Source organism: Orycteropus afer, unplaced genomic scaffold, assembly GCF_000298275.1.
Source record: "Orycteropus afer afer isolate SDZICR_OR568_19922 unplaced genomic scaffold, OryAfe1.0 scaffold00501, whole genome shotgun sequence".
NCBI classification, from domain to species: Eukaryota; Metazoa; Chordata; class Mammalia; order Tubulidentata; family Orycteropodidae; genus Orycteropus; species Orycteropus afer.
This window is the reverse complement of record NW_006922088.1, coordinates 601952-616357: the sequence shown is the minus strand read 5'-3', so window position 1 is coordinate 616357 and position 14406 is coordinate 601952. Positions and strand designations below refer to the sequence as shown.

The following is a 14406-nucleotide window of genomic DNA, read 5'->3' as shown; positions in this document are numbered from 1 at the left end:
CCGGGGAGGGAGAGAGGAAGGAGCTGTTCCACTTGCTGAGAGCCATCAGGAACAATCACGCAGGTTACACAGCACCCCTGCAAGCCACTTGGTATAGCCACGTGGGCAGACTCCCTGGAATTGTGACTGATGCCACCTTTATGAATCAAGCAGCAAAAATGAAATTTTAGGCAGCTACCCTCTTTTACAGGGATCTGTCAAAAGACATGGAAATAAAGGGTCACATCAGGAAGAATGGGTTGCTAGCCAGGCCAAAGCAAGCCCCCTGACAGCAACAGAACCACAGGAAGGAGAGATAAGGGACAGCTTAGGGTTGAGGTGACATCCTAGAGTGGGGAAGAGAACAGCTGCTTCAGGAAAGGGAGCGCAAGGGCATCATCTCGCCTGGGAACACCCTCCCCGTCTGAAAGCACACCCACCCCTGTCCAGCAGTGCAGTCCTCATCTGACTGGAACCTTACAGAGCGCTGTTCAACAGGCAAGCATTCAGGTTTCCCGTGGGAAGTACGCCAGGCTCAGGGCTTCCCTCAGCATGGCTCCACACACTCTGAGCCTCTGAAGGAATGATCCTTGGCTTCTTCCATGCACTGACTCCTCCTCTCCCAAACTCCAGGACACACCTGTAGACAGGTACCTTCCCATGCGACTGAACCCACCATGCTGAAAAAGCTCAAGCCAGAGCAGAACACCTGCTCTTTTAAGAACTGATCCTACACTCTGCTCGTTTATTCACAATGTTCCTCCAGCCTCAAATGTCTTTTTATCAAGAGTCTACCATGTGCAGGTAGTGTTTTAAGTGGTGGGATATGAGCAAGACAGACAAGAGCTCTGTTCTCATGGAGCCTGGATCTCCCACTCATCTCTAAGTCCAGCCCAAAGCTATACTTCCCTTGAAAGTCACTCTAATTTCCCTCTCTTGTCCTTCTCCCAGAGTATCTCACACCTTCTTGTGTGACACTTGGTATAAATACATGTTCCAGTTTGGACTATAAAGTTCTTGAGGGTAGGTACCAGGTAGCCAGCCATCTCTGCATTACAATACAGCTTGACAGTGCCTTATACCTGGAAGAGACCTGATATTTCTTAAATCACACTAAGTCTGTCCAGTGAGACAAACAAAATGTATGGAGTTCTGCCTATTTTAAGAAATACAAATACTCTTTTGAGGGGGGTGTGTACACTGAAAACTACAGTGGAAAGACTTAAAACAAAAGCAAACCAAAATCCCTATATTATAATAATCCGACTCTTTGATGGGTGTGCAGTCTACATGGACACTGTCACAACCCTACATCTCTCAGAAACTGGCCCAGGGGCTATGAGCTTGTAGTGAGCAGACTTCTAACTGATTGAGTCACCAGTCAGCAAAAGGCTCTCACCCTGGGCCAGAGGTCTCCTTTCCGTCCATGGTGGCAAGCTGCCCACGAGCCCAGGAACAGCCGAACCATCGAGCACAGCCACAGGCAAGGGCACACCTAGGAAAACCAGCCATTACCGGGCCTGGTCCACTGACAGACATGTCAGCGCCGTTCAACCCTTTAACAATCAGGATTGAAAATCGACATATTTAAGCTGTGATATGCAAGAAAAGAGACTTTCCTTTAAAGAACTTTACATACTCTATGATCCTGAGTTGGATCCCAGTTTGGACAAAGCAGATGGAAAGAATATTTTTGGGAACAATTGGGAATTCTGAACATGGACTGAGTACTAGACACTGCTAAGGGGTCATTAACTTTTGTTAGATGTACTATGTAGATCAGAAGGTATTTGATTTTTTAGAGCTGTAAACTACAGTACCAATGGGTAGAATTTCAAGGTATCTGTTAATTTCTTTAACACACTTCAATATAAAAGAAGTGAGGTATAAAACAAATCAACCGGTTAACAAGAGACAGACTTGTCAGAGTGACTGTCCAGCCTCCAGTTAGTCATGGCCACTCCATCAGTGAAGTGCCTTCCTCAGGATGGGCCGACTTAAGGGTCAGTCTTCAGAACCACGGGGTGAGCCTGGGGGACCCTTATCAGGGTAGCCGCCTGTGGGGATCCGGGAGTGGGGCCTCCTCTGATGTGCTTTCCTCCCATTGTAATACTCTCTTCTGCTATTATCACCAAGGTGATGAGAGAAAACGGCTGTACCAATCACCATCACACCAGGCAGTTACCTGGTGACACTGACAACTGAACTGGCCTGCCTCTGGTTCAAGAAAAATTATAGCTGTTTGACTGGAATCTCAAATGAATTTTGGGCTTGGCAGCCAATCTGAAAACCACAATCTTGATGATGCTAAATGGTCCACTAAAATTTTCTTGGTCTCTGCTTCCTTTTAACCAGCCTGCAAGGCAGGTGGCAAGTAGCTCTCCAGTAGAAAGAAACTCAGGAAATGTTTTATTAACATGCACCGTCATAGTTCTGGGCTCGGACAGTGCTCCACACACCGTGCTATGTTCGAGATGCTCAATGAGTGTCACATCCTCGCTCCTCCACCTGGCTTCACAGCCGCCCGCTTCTTCCACAGAGCCAGGCATGCTGTGTCCTACCTTTCCCCGCCTGTATGAAAGCGTCCCCCAAGGCAGATGCAGGAGTGGCTGGCATTTACTGCCTCTGCAACAGCATGGGGTCCTTGTAATAAACCAGAATGGAGAAAACTTAACATCAGCTGTGACCAAAAGGGAAGTCTGTTTTATCCTTCCCAAAGCTGTTCTCAGGCCAGTCCTCTCCAGGAAGGGGTCAGCAAGTCTTCAGGATGAGCACAATGATTCCCACTGCCGGAATATTCGGAATACCTTCCTCGACTTCTCAGAGAGACTCTGCAGGGAGAAAAGCTCCTCATTAGAGATGAAGGTCTTTTACAGAGAGACAAAGGGTGGAGAACAGCTTCAAGGCCTGGTTTGTCATTTCCTTCCACAACGATGTCACCACACTAGGTGTGAACAGAACAAATTACTTCTTCTGTTGCGCTGTGACGCCTACCTACAACTAGAGCGAATACCAAGCCTGTATTCTACTGTAATCCCTACTACTGACAGCCTCCTCCAAGTAGCTGCATCTGTCCCAATCCTTGTACGTAAGGGTGTCACTTCTGACCCACCATTTGTGCAGCACCCCACTGGCAGGGGTTCCCCACTTGTGATGCTGAGCTGCCCCAGTTCACTTGCTGAGAACACACACAGCTGAAGAGACACTAATTCCAGTTTCTCTGCGGACAATTCAGCGACAGTGACACCGTTCTGATCGGGGCAGCTGCCCACTGCCTCCTGAGCTGTTACCCCCCATGAACATACACCCACACACCCCTAAGACTCCCGTCTAATCCGTCCAGCTGGTATCGTCCATCTGACCCCATACAGTCACTGCCTCCTGAGTTGTTACCCACATGGACATGAACCCACACACCCCTAAGGCTCCCGTCTAATCCGTCCAGTTGGTATCGTCAATCTGACCCCATACAGACAGCTCTTCAAAGAATGTAACGCCCAAAGCAGGCATTCTCCACTAGTGAAACTAAGCTCTTGTCTGGTTTGAAGAACACTTCAGGGGATATTTTTGGTTTAAGGTTATCTAAGGGCAACAGTTTTGGGGGTTCATCCAACTTCCATGGCTCCAGAAAATCTGGAGTCCATGAGAATTTGAAATTCTGTTCTGCACTGTCTCCTTTCTAATTCATTATTTCTTGGGAACAAGGACCCACATCTCTATGATCCCCAACTGAGGTTAACAATATGATCCAAGGCCAAGGAATAAGGCAAAGTTAAATGACCTTAGGAGTTTAAACTAAGACCTTGGCCTTCACAGTGTTTCAGCCAGCAGAGCTAACATTGGGAAGAATCTTGCTCCCATGTGATCATGCCTGGGAAGGGACCTGCAGCTCTGAGCAATGGTGTGACAGGGAGACAAAGCCATTCACAGAAAGAGAAAGAGCTTGGTTAATCAGACCCTGGGTTCTGTGCCCCAGAGAGTCATGACGAAGAGCACAAGAAGGGGCTCAGAGAGGCACAAACGGTGTCCAGCATGGCCACCCACATTTTCTGACACAAGATCGCATTTTCAACATTCTCTTTTTCTCTTAGAGGATGACTGTCTCTTACTAAGACTGAGGGAAATGCAGTTAATTCAGCATCAGAAAACAGAGTGGGGAGAAACGTAAGTTTGAAAAATTGTACAAACGTTTTCCTAACATCAAGAGCCTTTACCATGGCCTCACGAAGCTTTGCCAGAGCAGTGGTGAGAAGGTTAAAAGAAAAGCTACCGGAAGGATCTTCAGAGTGCTGAGCCCGGGCCCATCAGAAGGCCAACTGCTTCTCTTACGAGAAATCCTGTGGGGATTCTTTTTAGTATAACAGTGACAAAGGGAATCTTAATAAAAGCTGCCCATACACTATTTGTTGAAGATCTAGGCAGAGAGAACTTTTATGTGCAAAGGTAGGCTTAATAATCTCTCCAGTTTGAGAGGTGGGTGAAACATCTGTCGTCAAATAGCTTTACAGGTTTTCAAATTGGGAAAAAAGTCGATTTTTTTTTTTTCCTGCTGAAACCTGGAAAAGCTTCATCTGTGTATTTATCAAGGGCACCAATGTATACTCCTGGGCTCTTAGTCTGACTACAGTTCTCTCAAGTAAAGTCCTGCGACCCTATAAAACCATGAAACTATGATGATCTGCTGGCAAGTATTAGTTTACTTTGTACTTGGAAGAAACAGAGGTTAGAAATGATGTTTACACCAGGCCACAAGGCAAGTGTGGGACAGAGCCAGCACAGAGGGAATCCAGCTTGCACATGTCCTTAACACCCTCCATGACTTTCATCCTTCACGCAGAGCACATACTGGCTTGTTTTCCAGCTGCCATGACTGACTCGACTCTACTACCCACACGTGGACCCAGCAGCAGTTGTGCTCAGGTAGTGGGGACTAGAGTTATGTGCCCAACGTGAGGGGTGCAACCATAACTTCAATGTCAGAGCACAGGCTCCACACAGCTCAGCTGCTGGCCTGGGTCCAAGGCCAAGTGACAGCAACTGATGGAAAATGCAGCTGGCCTGCATGCAACATGAGGCCAGAGCAGCTGCTTCGTTGTCTATTCCTGGGTCTGTGAGCCTCTTCTACTCGGAATCACTTTAGCTGGGAAGACAATAAACTTACCACAGTGTGGTAAAGAGCCATATGCTAAACTGCCGAAAGACTGACTCAGTTCCAAGCCTGTTTTCTAGGATCAACCAGAATGATCCAACCTGACTCTGAAAGCAGAGGGCAGGCAGGGTGCTACTCCCCTCCCTACCCACAGCAAGTGCTGTACCCACGCCGGGCATGGTCCTCTCACCATGGAGTCAGTTTCAGCTGGCTGGCTGGCCTGGGTGTGGGCCAGGAGGGTGCTCAACACAGCCTTCCAGCCTGGCTCGCCTGAGGAGCTACCACCAGTTCCACCATTCTCCTGAGTTTCCTTGCTGAGAGTGATATTCACCCAAGGGCACCAGTCTCTATGCTGAGAGGTGGGATCAAAGAAGCTTCGGGAAGATGTGTCCTGGGAAAGAGGAAAATGAACAAGCTTAACGAAGGGGAAATGTTACACAATTTCAGGGAGGCACTGCTATTAGTTGTCAAGTCCAGAATTTCACAACTGCCCACATTTCTAGTTTTTACCTTCTCATCTCAACTCTAAGGAGCTCTACTGGTACGGTGGGTAAGGCATTTGGCTGCTAACCAGAAGGTCAGTGGTTCAAATCCACCAGCTGCTCCGCAGAAGGAATATGGGACAATGTACTTCCACGAAGATTTACAGCCTCAGAAACCCAATGGGGGTTGCTGAGTCAGAATTGACCCAACGGCAGTGAGTTTGGTCTGGTTCTCAACTCTCTGTTTTTTCCTCTCATGTTCTTTGTACTTTCATTCCTTTTGTATTAGATGAACTTACCAGGTTTTGTCCCCCATCTTGTTGCTGTCCCATCGGCTTAAAATATTTATTATCACTCCAGAATTTACCCCAAAAGGAACAAATGACAGAACTCTTCAATCACCTCCACCTGGTCACACGACTGTCCCATTTTATGCATATGGTAGACCTTTAAGCTATAGGCCTGGGAAGGGCTCTTAGTGAGGGCTGGACATGGAGTGTGTACTTGGGCACCCACCGAGCTGCTTGAAGAGCAGAGGCGAGCTCGTTTGGCTCTCCGCAGAGGGCTAGATGGCACCTCCAGGCCAGGGGTATCTCCCGTCCCCATGCTTCGGGTCACTGGACGGCTTCTGGTGGTAGGGCTAGCTGCCTCTGGCTCAGGACGGTCAATAGGACTGGAAGAGTCCCAGCTCCGAGTCCGGGAGACAATGGGACCTGGGCTCTTTTCAGCCTGAAGGAAAGAGGAGATAACAGAAGTACATAAGTGACAATGATTATGATAAAGACTATTTCCAGAAGCATGTGAAAATGAGTATTTTAAAGATTTTAGCTTCTCCATCGCAGCTGGTGAAGAATAACACTACATGGTGTTAGGATCAGTGCAGTCAGAAGGGAAGCTACCCACCTAAGTTCGTTTCCACGTTTTCCACCAACATTTTTGGCAAGAATGATGTTTAAGTATGGCTGACACCACACTTAAGGGTGAAAAGCTGAAAGCTTTCTCCCTAAGATCAGGAACAAGATAAGAATGCTAGCTTTCACCACTGCTGTGCAATACTGTCTTGAAGTTCTAGCCAGAGCAATTAGGTAGGAGGATAAAGAAAAAAAGGCATCCGAATCAGAAAGGAAGAAGTTAAACTATCTCTGTTTGCAGATAAATGATCCTATAAATAGAAAATCCCAAGTACTCCACAAGAAAATTATGAAAGCTAATAAACGAATTCACCAAAATTGTAGGGTATGTGAGTAACATTCATTCCTACACACCAGCAATGAACAACCAGAAAAGGAAATTAAGAAAATAATTCTGTTTTCCATAGCATCTAAACAAATGAAATACCCAGGAAATAATTTAACCAGACAGGTGAGAAGATAAATAGCCAACAAGCACATGAAAAGATGCTCACCATCATTAGCCCATTCAAAACCAAAACAAGCTCCCTGCCATCAAGTCAATTTCAACTCACAGCAAACCCCACTGTGCTTCCAACGCTGTAAATCTTTACGGAAGTAGAGCCTTTTTCTCCTCTGATCTCAGGACCTGACTTTATCATCTCTCACACATCTTCTTCCCACAAAGCAGCTGGTGGGTTTGAACCACAGACCTTCTGGTTAGCAAACAAATGTCTTAGCCACTACACCACAAGAGCTCCTCTGCATTAGCCATGAGGGAGATGGAAATCAAACCTACAATGAATGAGCTACCATATCACTCCTACTAGAATGGCTACTATCAGAGAAATGGAAAGCACCAAGTGTTAGCCAGGATGTGGAGAAACTGGAAGCCTCATCCTCAGCCCGGGAGATTGCAAAATGCTATATCCACTGTGGAAAAGTTTGCCAGTTCCTCAAAAAGTTAAACACAGAATTACCAGCAACTCCACCCCTAGATACTACCCAGACTTGAAAGCAGGGACCCAAACAGACAGCTGTCCACAAATGTTCAATGTGGCACTATGCGATGGCCAAAAGGTAGAAACGACCAACGTCCACTGACACATGAACGGACAAACCTTGGTATGACTATATGACAGAGGATTCTTCAGCCACCAAGAGAAATTAAGTTCTGACACGTGCTACAACATGCATGACCCTCAAAAACATGCTGAATGAAATAAGCTAGACACAAGAGGGCCAATACTGTATGACCCCCACATGTATGAAATACGAACAAAAAAGAAATGTAGAGACAAAAGCTGATTAGTGGTATCAGAGGGTGGGCGGAGGGAATTAATGCTGAAGGGGTGCTGAGCTTCTGTTAAGGGGGCGAAAAATACTTGGAAATGGATCTGGTGATGTGACAGTTGCACAACATGGTAACAGTAATTAATGTCACTGAGCTACACATGTGAAAATGGTTTGAATGGCAAGGAAGTTTCTAAATGTATTTTACTACAATTAAAAAAAAAAAATCCACCCCACGCAAGCCATGTCCATACCTGCTCTGAACTGGGGGAAAACGTGACATCCTGGCTGCGGGTCATCATCCTCCGAGGAGACTCAGGCACGAGGGGGAAGCGCTCCGGGCGCCCCTCGGAGCCTGGGATGGGGGAGCTGCTCTGGCCAAAGGCTGCCTCCATATCTGTCACGGACGCCTCAATCTGCTGGAAGCTCCAGAGCCCCACCTTCCGCACACACTGTGAGCACGTCAACAAGGAGAGCTGCATGGGTTCCAAGGAGGAACTAGGAATGAACAGAGAACAAAGGACATTTTTGCAGAGTAACATTTCCAAGTGACAAAATTGTGACTGTGACTATTACTTATCTCATTGTCTTACCCACTGCCATCGAGTCAATTCTGACTCACAGCAACCCTAGAGGACAAAGTGAACTGTCCCATAGGGTTTCCAAAGCTGCAGAGTGCCTCATCTTTCTCTTGCAGAGTAGCTGGTGGGTTTGAACCACTGACCTTTTGGTTAGCCGCTGAATGCTTTGACCACTATGCCACCAGGGCTCCTCTCTTAGTTATCCAGTGCTGTTATAATGGAAATACTGAAGTCTCACCTTACCTGTTGGCTTCTCTCTTTTTCTCTCTTGTGAAATAAAAGGTGATGCAGGCTACACCCAGGAAAACTCCTACATCAGATCAGGGCTGAGATATGGTAAGGGTGGTGACTTGAGGTTGAAGCATCCCACCCTGATCCTAACTCATTAACATAACACATATAACTTAATCCTCTTGAAAATAACCTAACCCTGCCCCATTAGCCACTGCCAGAAGCTACTGTTTACAACATATCACAAAATGGAGAATAATCACACAATTCTGGGAATCAGGGCCTACTCAAATTGGGGGACACAATTTGATGCATCATATTCATTTGGCCCACTCAAAATTCATGTTCTTGCCACATGTAAAACATTTTTACCCAATCACTTCATCCCAAAAGTCTTAAATCAACTCCAAGTCCAAAATCTCATCTTCTGAATCATCTAAATCAAATACGGGCAAGACTCTGGGCATCATGAGGCAAAACTCTGATACCCAGACCACAAGTGATCTGCTCCCAGAGTACAGTGGTGGAGCAGGCACAGGTAGGCATATCCATTACACACGGGAGAAATGGGAGGGAAAGGGATGACGGGCACCTAGAAGAACACAGCTCTCAAGGCTTAAAAATCCTCTTCTACTATCTGAGACCATCTGGGCAAGGGCCTGCCCTCGAGACTCTCTGGGTGTTGGCCAAGCCCTGTGGATTCAGGGTGGAGGCCTCTTTGCCTTGGACTTCAGCTCTGATTTCTAGGCCCAAAGATGGCAACTCTGCTCCCTAGGCTTTACATGGCCCCATTTGCCTAGTAGAAGCTCTGGTAGCATAGCAGTGAATGCATCTGGCTGCTAACCAAAAGGCTGGTTGTCTGAACCCACCAGCTGCTTTGTGGGAGAAAGATGAGACAGTCTGCTTCCATAAAGATTCACAGCCTTGGAAACCCTATCAGGCAGTTCTACTCTGTCCTATAGGGTCACTATAAGTCACAATCAACTTGACAGTGGGTTGGCTGGTTACTCATCTAGTGCAACTGAGTGGCAGCCTCACCCCTTTGGCCTTGGCAGGCCCTACTCTTCTGCCGTTGGGTATAACTCTGCCTCCCAGCTTTGGTTGGCAGATATAGCCCCATTTCCCCAGCACTCATAAACAGCAGCCTGACGCTCCGGAACCATGTCGGTGAAAATCTGACTCTTTGAAACCCAGCAGGCCGCGGTTCCACCGTGTGGGACCGGAGATTGTGGCCACGCCCTTGGAGACAGAGGCAGCTCTGCTCCTTGTGCTCCCTGCCTCATGAGCTTCTGCTTCCTGGCTCCTCAGCCTCTCAGCCCCCTGGGCTGGCCCAGCATCTGCTCTGCTCAGACAGGCCTTACAGAGCTCTTTAGCCCCACAGATAAGGGCCCAGAGGCACCTCACTCTGCCAGGAAGCCTCAGCCTAAAGGCGTTCAGTTCTCTCACTACACAGGTCAGCAAGCCTAACTCCATCGGTAATTGCATGGAGGCATTCCACTTCACCAGGAAGCCTCTTGTATGAAGACCCTCAGTTCTCTGCTCCATAGGTCCTCTATTGTACTGCCTTGAGCCAGTCTCTTGGTTCTCCTGCTACCGTTTCTTGTCATCTGTGCCATCTCTCGTGCTATAGCTCTCCATGTTTCTTTCTGAGCCCTCACCACAACTGCCTTTGAGATGTCCATAATTCCACCGACAATCTCTTGAAGGCAATCTACGCTTCTACAATTAGGTACCTTACAACTGTTCCAGCCTTTATTCATGACCCAATTTCAAAACTGCTTCCACATTCTAGCTCCTCTGTTAGAGCAGCATCCCACTCCTGCTATCAAGTTCTGTCTAAGTTTATCCAGCTGCTGTAACAGTGGATAGCTTTACCAAACAGAAATTTATTTGGCTAATAAGTCTAAATTCAGGGAACCAGCTCTAAGGGAAGGCTGTCTCTGTCAGCTCTTAGGGAAGGTCCTTGTCTCCTTTAAACACCTGTGGATCCAGTGTCCCTTGGAGATCTCCATGTGTTTGAGTATCAATCCTCTCCCGGGTTTAGGAGGTTCTCAACACAGGGACTCCAGGTCCAACGCATGCACTTGGCTCCTGGCTTTTCTTTCTTGGGGATCCCTCTTTCTCTGCTTGGCTTCTCTCTTCTTTCACCTCTTATAAGGTAAAAGGTGATGGAGGCCACACCCCTGGGCAACTCTCCTTATATCTATTTGATCAGGGCTGTGACCAGAGTAAAGGTGGTAACTTAAGTAAGGGTGATGTACCCTACTCTAAACCTGCCCATCAATGAAACAAGCAAAACCTAATTCTCTTTAACATAACCTGATCCCGCCTCATTAACCAAAAGCAGACACTAGGATTTACAACACAACACAAAATAAAGGATAATCACACAATACTAGGAATTGTGGCCTAACCAAGTGGACACATTTTTGGGGGGCACAATTCAATCCATGACACTCATCAAACAAATCTCCAGAACAGTCCAGTGGACTGGGGACCACACCCTCTCTGAGCCTTCCTCCTCTGATCTCAGGACCTGACTTTATCATCTCTCACACATTTCCTACAGGAAGATCTGGGGGTGTGGAGTGCTCTTTTTGACAAGGCGATTTTAAAGGTAACTTTTATAAAATCCTCCTGCCCCTCTCAAAATTTATCTTTTAAATGAAAATACTCCCTAATATACCAAAGAAAGCACATGTAACATAAACTAAGATTGGTTCTGACAGTCTTCTAGCTCAGAGGGAGTCTCTGGCAAATCCAGCAGCTGGAACGGAGTACCCACATAAGGGCCTGGTAGACTCCAGCTGGGAGTTTCCTTTGTAGCTTTTATCAATTAAACTGATTTTTTTTTTTTTTCCTTTCTAAAAAGAGACAAGAACTTTAGTGCTTATAAGAACACAAATTCCCAGCTGGAAGAGAAAGTGCAAGAAATAAAGTTTAGGTGCAAACACTAACAATGCTTGGTTTCTAATTCTGGTTTTGTTACTCATTCTTACTACCGCTCCTCCCCATTTCTCTCTAGCTCCGTTTTTCTCACAAGAAACAACATGTGATGTCCAAATCATTTCAGTAACAATATATGGGAGTGTATGCTGCTGTTCCACTCATATCCTGAGATAAAACTGCCAACTCACCTACACGCCCAGCCACACACAGAGAGAATGCAGGCAGTGACATGGACTTGGACGTCTGAGCCCAACTTGGTTGTGGTTTTTCTCTCATCAGTTCGGTGATCAAGTTCTTCTTCAAGCAGGTGTAGGAGAAGACTGATCTTGTCTTCCGTCAAGCCCTGCAAGAGTCAAGGGCCAAACTCAAAGGTTTCAACCACTGAAAAGAAGTTATATATAATGATGAAGCTGGATGGCCCGAGGCAAAAATCAATGAAGAAATGACACACACTCCACTGGAGAAGACCCAGCTGTAGAACTGGGCTCAGCCACGACACAGACGGTTCTCAACAGCCCTGGGTCTGGGTCTGCTGACCAAGAAAGGAAACAGGCTTCCCAGAACAGTCAATGACTGCCTGCCATTTACCAAGTGCAGATCCTCCCTCAGACCTATAAACTGCAAACTTAAACACTGGAAACAGATTAGTGCTCACGTCTTAGCCTGACACTGAATTTACTTTTTGGCAGAATAGGGCTTTCACAGACTTTATTTCTGTTCTCAGAATAATGAAAGATAACAGAGTGAAGAAAAAAAAAAGCCTTGACTAGGGGCAGGGTGACATTTGTAGTAAACTCAGAGGCCCATAGTTTGGTGCTAAAACCCGTAAGCCTCTCAACTTGAAGACGCAAATAATTAGATGTTATTTCCTCCAGTGAAGCTTATCATCACACGGTGATGAGATGGGGCAGTAAATATCCCATTTCAAGGTACAGATGGGCAGAGGATTTCACAATTTCTATCACAAGAAAGAAAAAGTTTATAACTTTTCCTCTAACACTTTCTTTGGAAAATGTTATAAAATAAATATCATGAAGTTAGACCTCAGTATCTTCTTTAAATAGTTTGAGTTAACAAATCAAGATAAAATTGAATTTATGCCATTTAAAGAACCATATCTAAAACAGAACCTATTTATTTAAATTCTCCATAGTCTCTTTCCTGGTGAGATTAAAAAAGGTCAAGCAAGAGACAGAAAACTCGCTCTCCTCAGAACAATCTACACCCTCTTGCCACTAAGAGAAATGCTTTGTGTACAGAGGCTGGTGCCAACGTGAGGTCCCTGTTGGTCCCAAGACAAACTCACCATAGTTTTCAAGTCCTCTGGCCTCAGGGAGGGAAGCTGCAGGTCCAAGTGACAAAGGCTCTGAAAACGGTCTACAACTTCACAAAGAAGAAGAGCAGGCTCTTCCAATGGCAACATCCCAAATCGGTCTGTGGAAAAATTAAATGGGAGATTTTAATGGTGCAAATGGTGGAAAAAAAAATTATAGAACAATTAGGGAAATGTAAACTTGAGGTGAGAGTTGATGACAAAAAGAAATTTCTGATGAGATTGTGATACTACCAGGAGCTCTGGTGGCATAGAGGTTAAAGCACTTGCTGCCGAAAAAGGCTGGCAGTTCTAACCTACCAGCCGCTCCATGAGAGAAAGATGAGGCTTCTTCTGCAAAGATCTACAGCCTTGGAAACACTACAAGGCAGTTCTACTCTGTCCTAAAGGGTCACTATGAGCTAGAGTCAACTCGATGGCAATGGGTGGGTGATACTATAGATAGTGCCCAAATTACGACATATTCAAGTTATGATAAACTGCACTTATGACAGTACTTTTGTTTGTTTACATAGTGTGCATATAACTGAAGCTGGAAGAACCAATATTGAAGCTGTAAGGTCATACGGTTGTTTCTAATCCCAAAGACAAATATAGACAGGATTTCTAAAAATACTGATAATGAAAGGCAATAATAACGAAAACTGAAGGGAAAAAAAAAAAGAGGTACTCCGCTTGTGTCAGAACCGACTTAACGCCAGAGTTGTCAGAACAGAACTCATCATATACCACCAGCCACTCCTCAGAAGGAAGATAGGGCAATCTATTTCCGTAGTGATACTGCCTCGGAAACCCAAGGAGGAGTCGCTATGAGTTGGGTCCGACTTGAGGGCACATAGCAACAACAACACGACGTGTAAACAACTGTGTTTACGAAGTTTCCTTCCTGCCTATAGATATATCTTGAAATATTTACACATACAATGATAAAATGTCTGGGATTGAGCTTCTAAACAATGGAGAGGGATGGGGAGATAGTAGGCGTATAGAGATAGAGATTGCCCATAAGTAGGTACCAACTGAAGTTGTGTTACAGTTAAATGAGATTATAGACCATTCTTCATGCTTTTGTATGAAGTTTGAAATTGTTACATTAAGAAAAACAAAACAAAGTTACCAAGGGTGGAGACTTGAATAGGTGACATGTTTAAGAAACCAACATTTTATAACAGGTTATAGATACTTTATTACAAGTATGAAAAAACCTCTATGTTCCTAATGTTTACATGAAAGGTATAAAAAGGCTTACATTATAAGGTGACGCAAAACTGGCATTAGAGAGTTGAAAATGTAAAATTAGGACACAAACGGGCAATACCTAAGTTGGAAACAGAAGCATCTATTTGAAAATCACTTAGTGTAAAAATGTAATCGATTACATACTACAATTCTCTTTGGCATACTGGAGTCATCTATTAGATATCTGGTACACTGGTTGCAAATACACAATGTGAGGGTAGAAATGTCTGGCTGTACTACTTCCTAAGGAGGGCTATCAGGCCTAGAAAGATGATTGACC

The 14406-nt window shown here is 45.5% G+C and overlaps 1 protein-coding gene across 1 annotated transcript in view; it reads right to left on the bottom strand.

Moving 5' to 3' along the window:
* Positions 1-2741: 2741 nt before the first annotated feature.
* ZC3HC1 (zinc finger C3HC-type containing 1) overlaps positions 2742-14406 on the bottom strand; it is a 28137-nt gene continuing 16472 nt past the window's right edge. Inside the window, exons 5-10 of the mRNA XM_007955399.2 lie at positions 12861-12988; positions 11743-11897; positions 8048-8291; positions 6127-6339; positions 5319-5519; positions 2742-2810 (exon numbers count right to left, since the gene is read on the bottom strand). Coding sequence (XP_007953590.2) covers positions 2742-2810; positions 5319-5519; positions 6127-6339; positions 8048-8291; positions 11743-11897; positions 12861-12988 — 1010 coding nt within the window. The remainder of the gene's footprint in view (positions 2811-5318; positions 5520-6126; positions 6340-8047; positions 8292-11742; positions 11898-12860; positions 12989-14406) is intronic.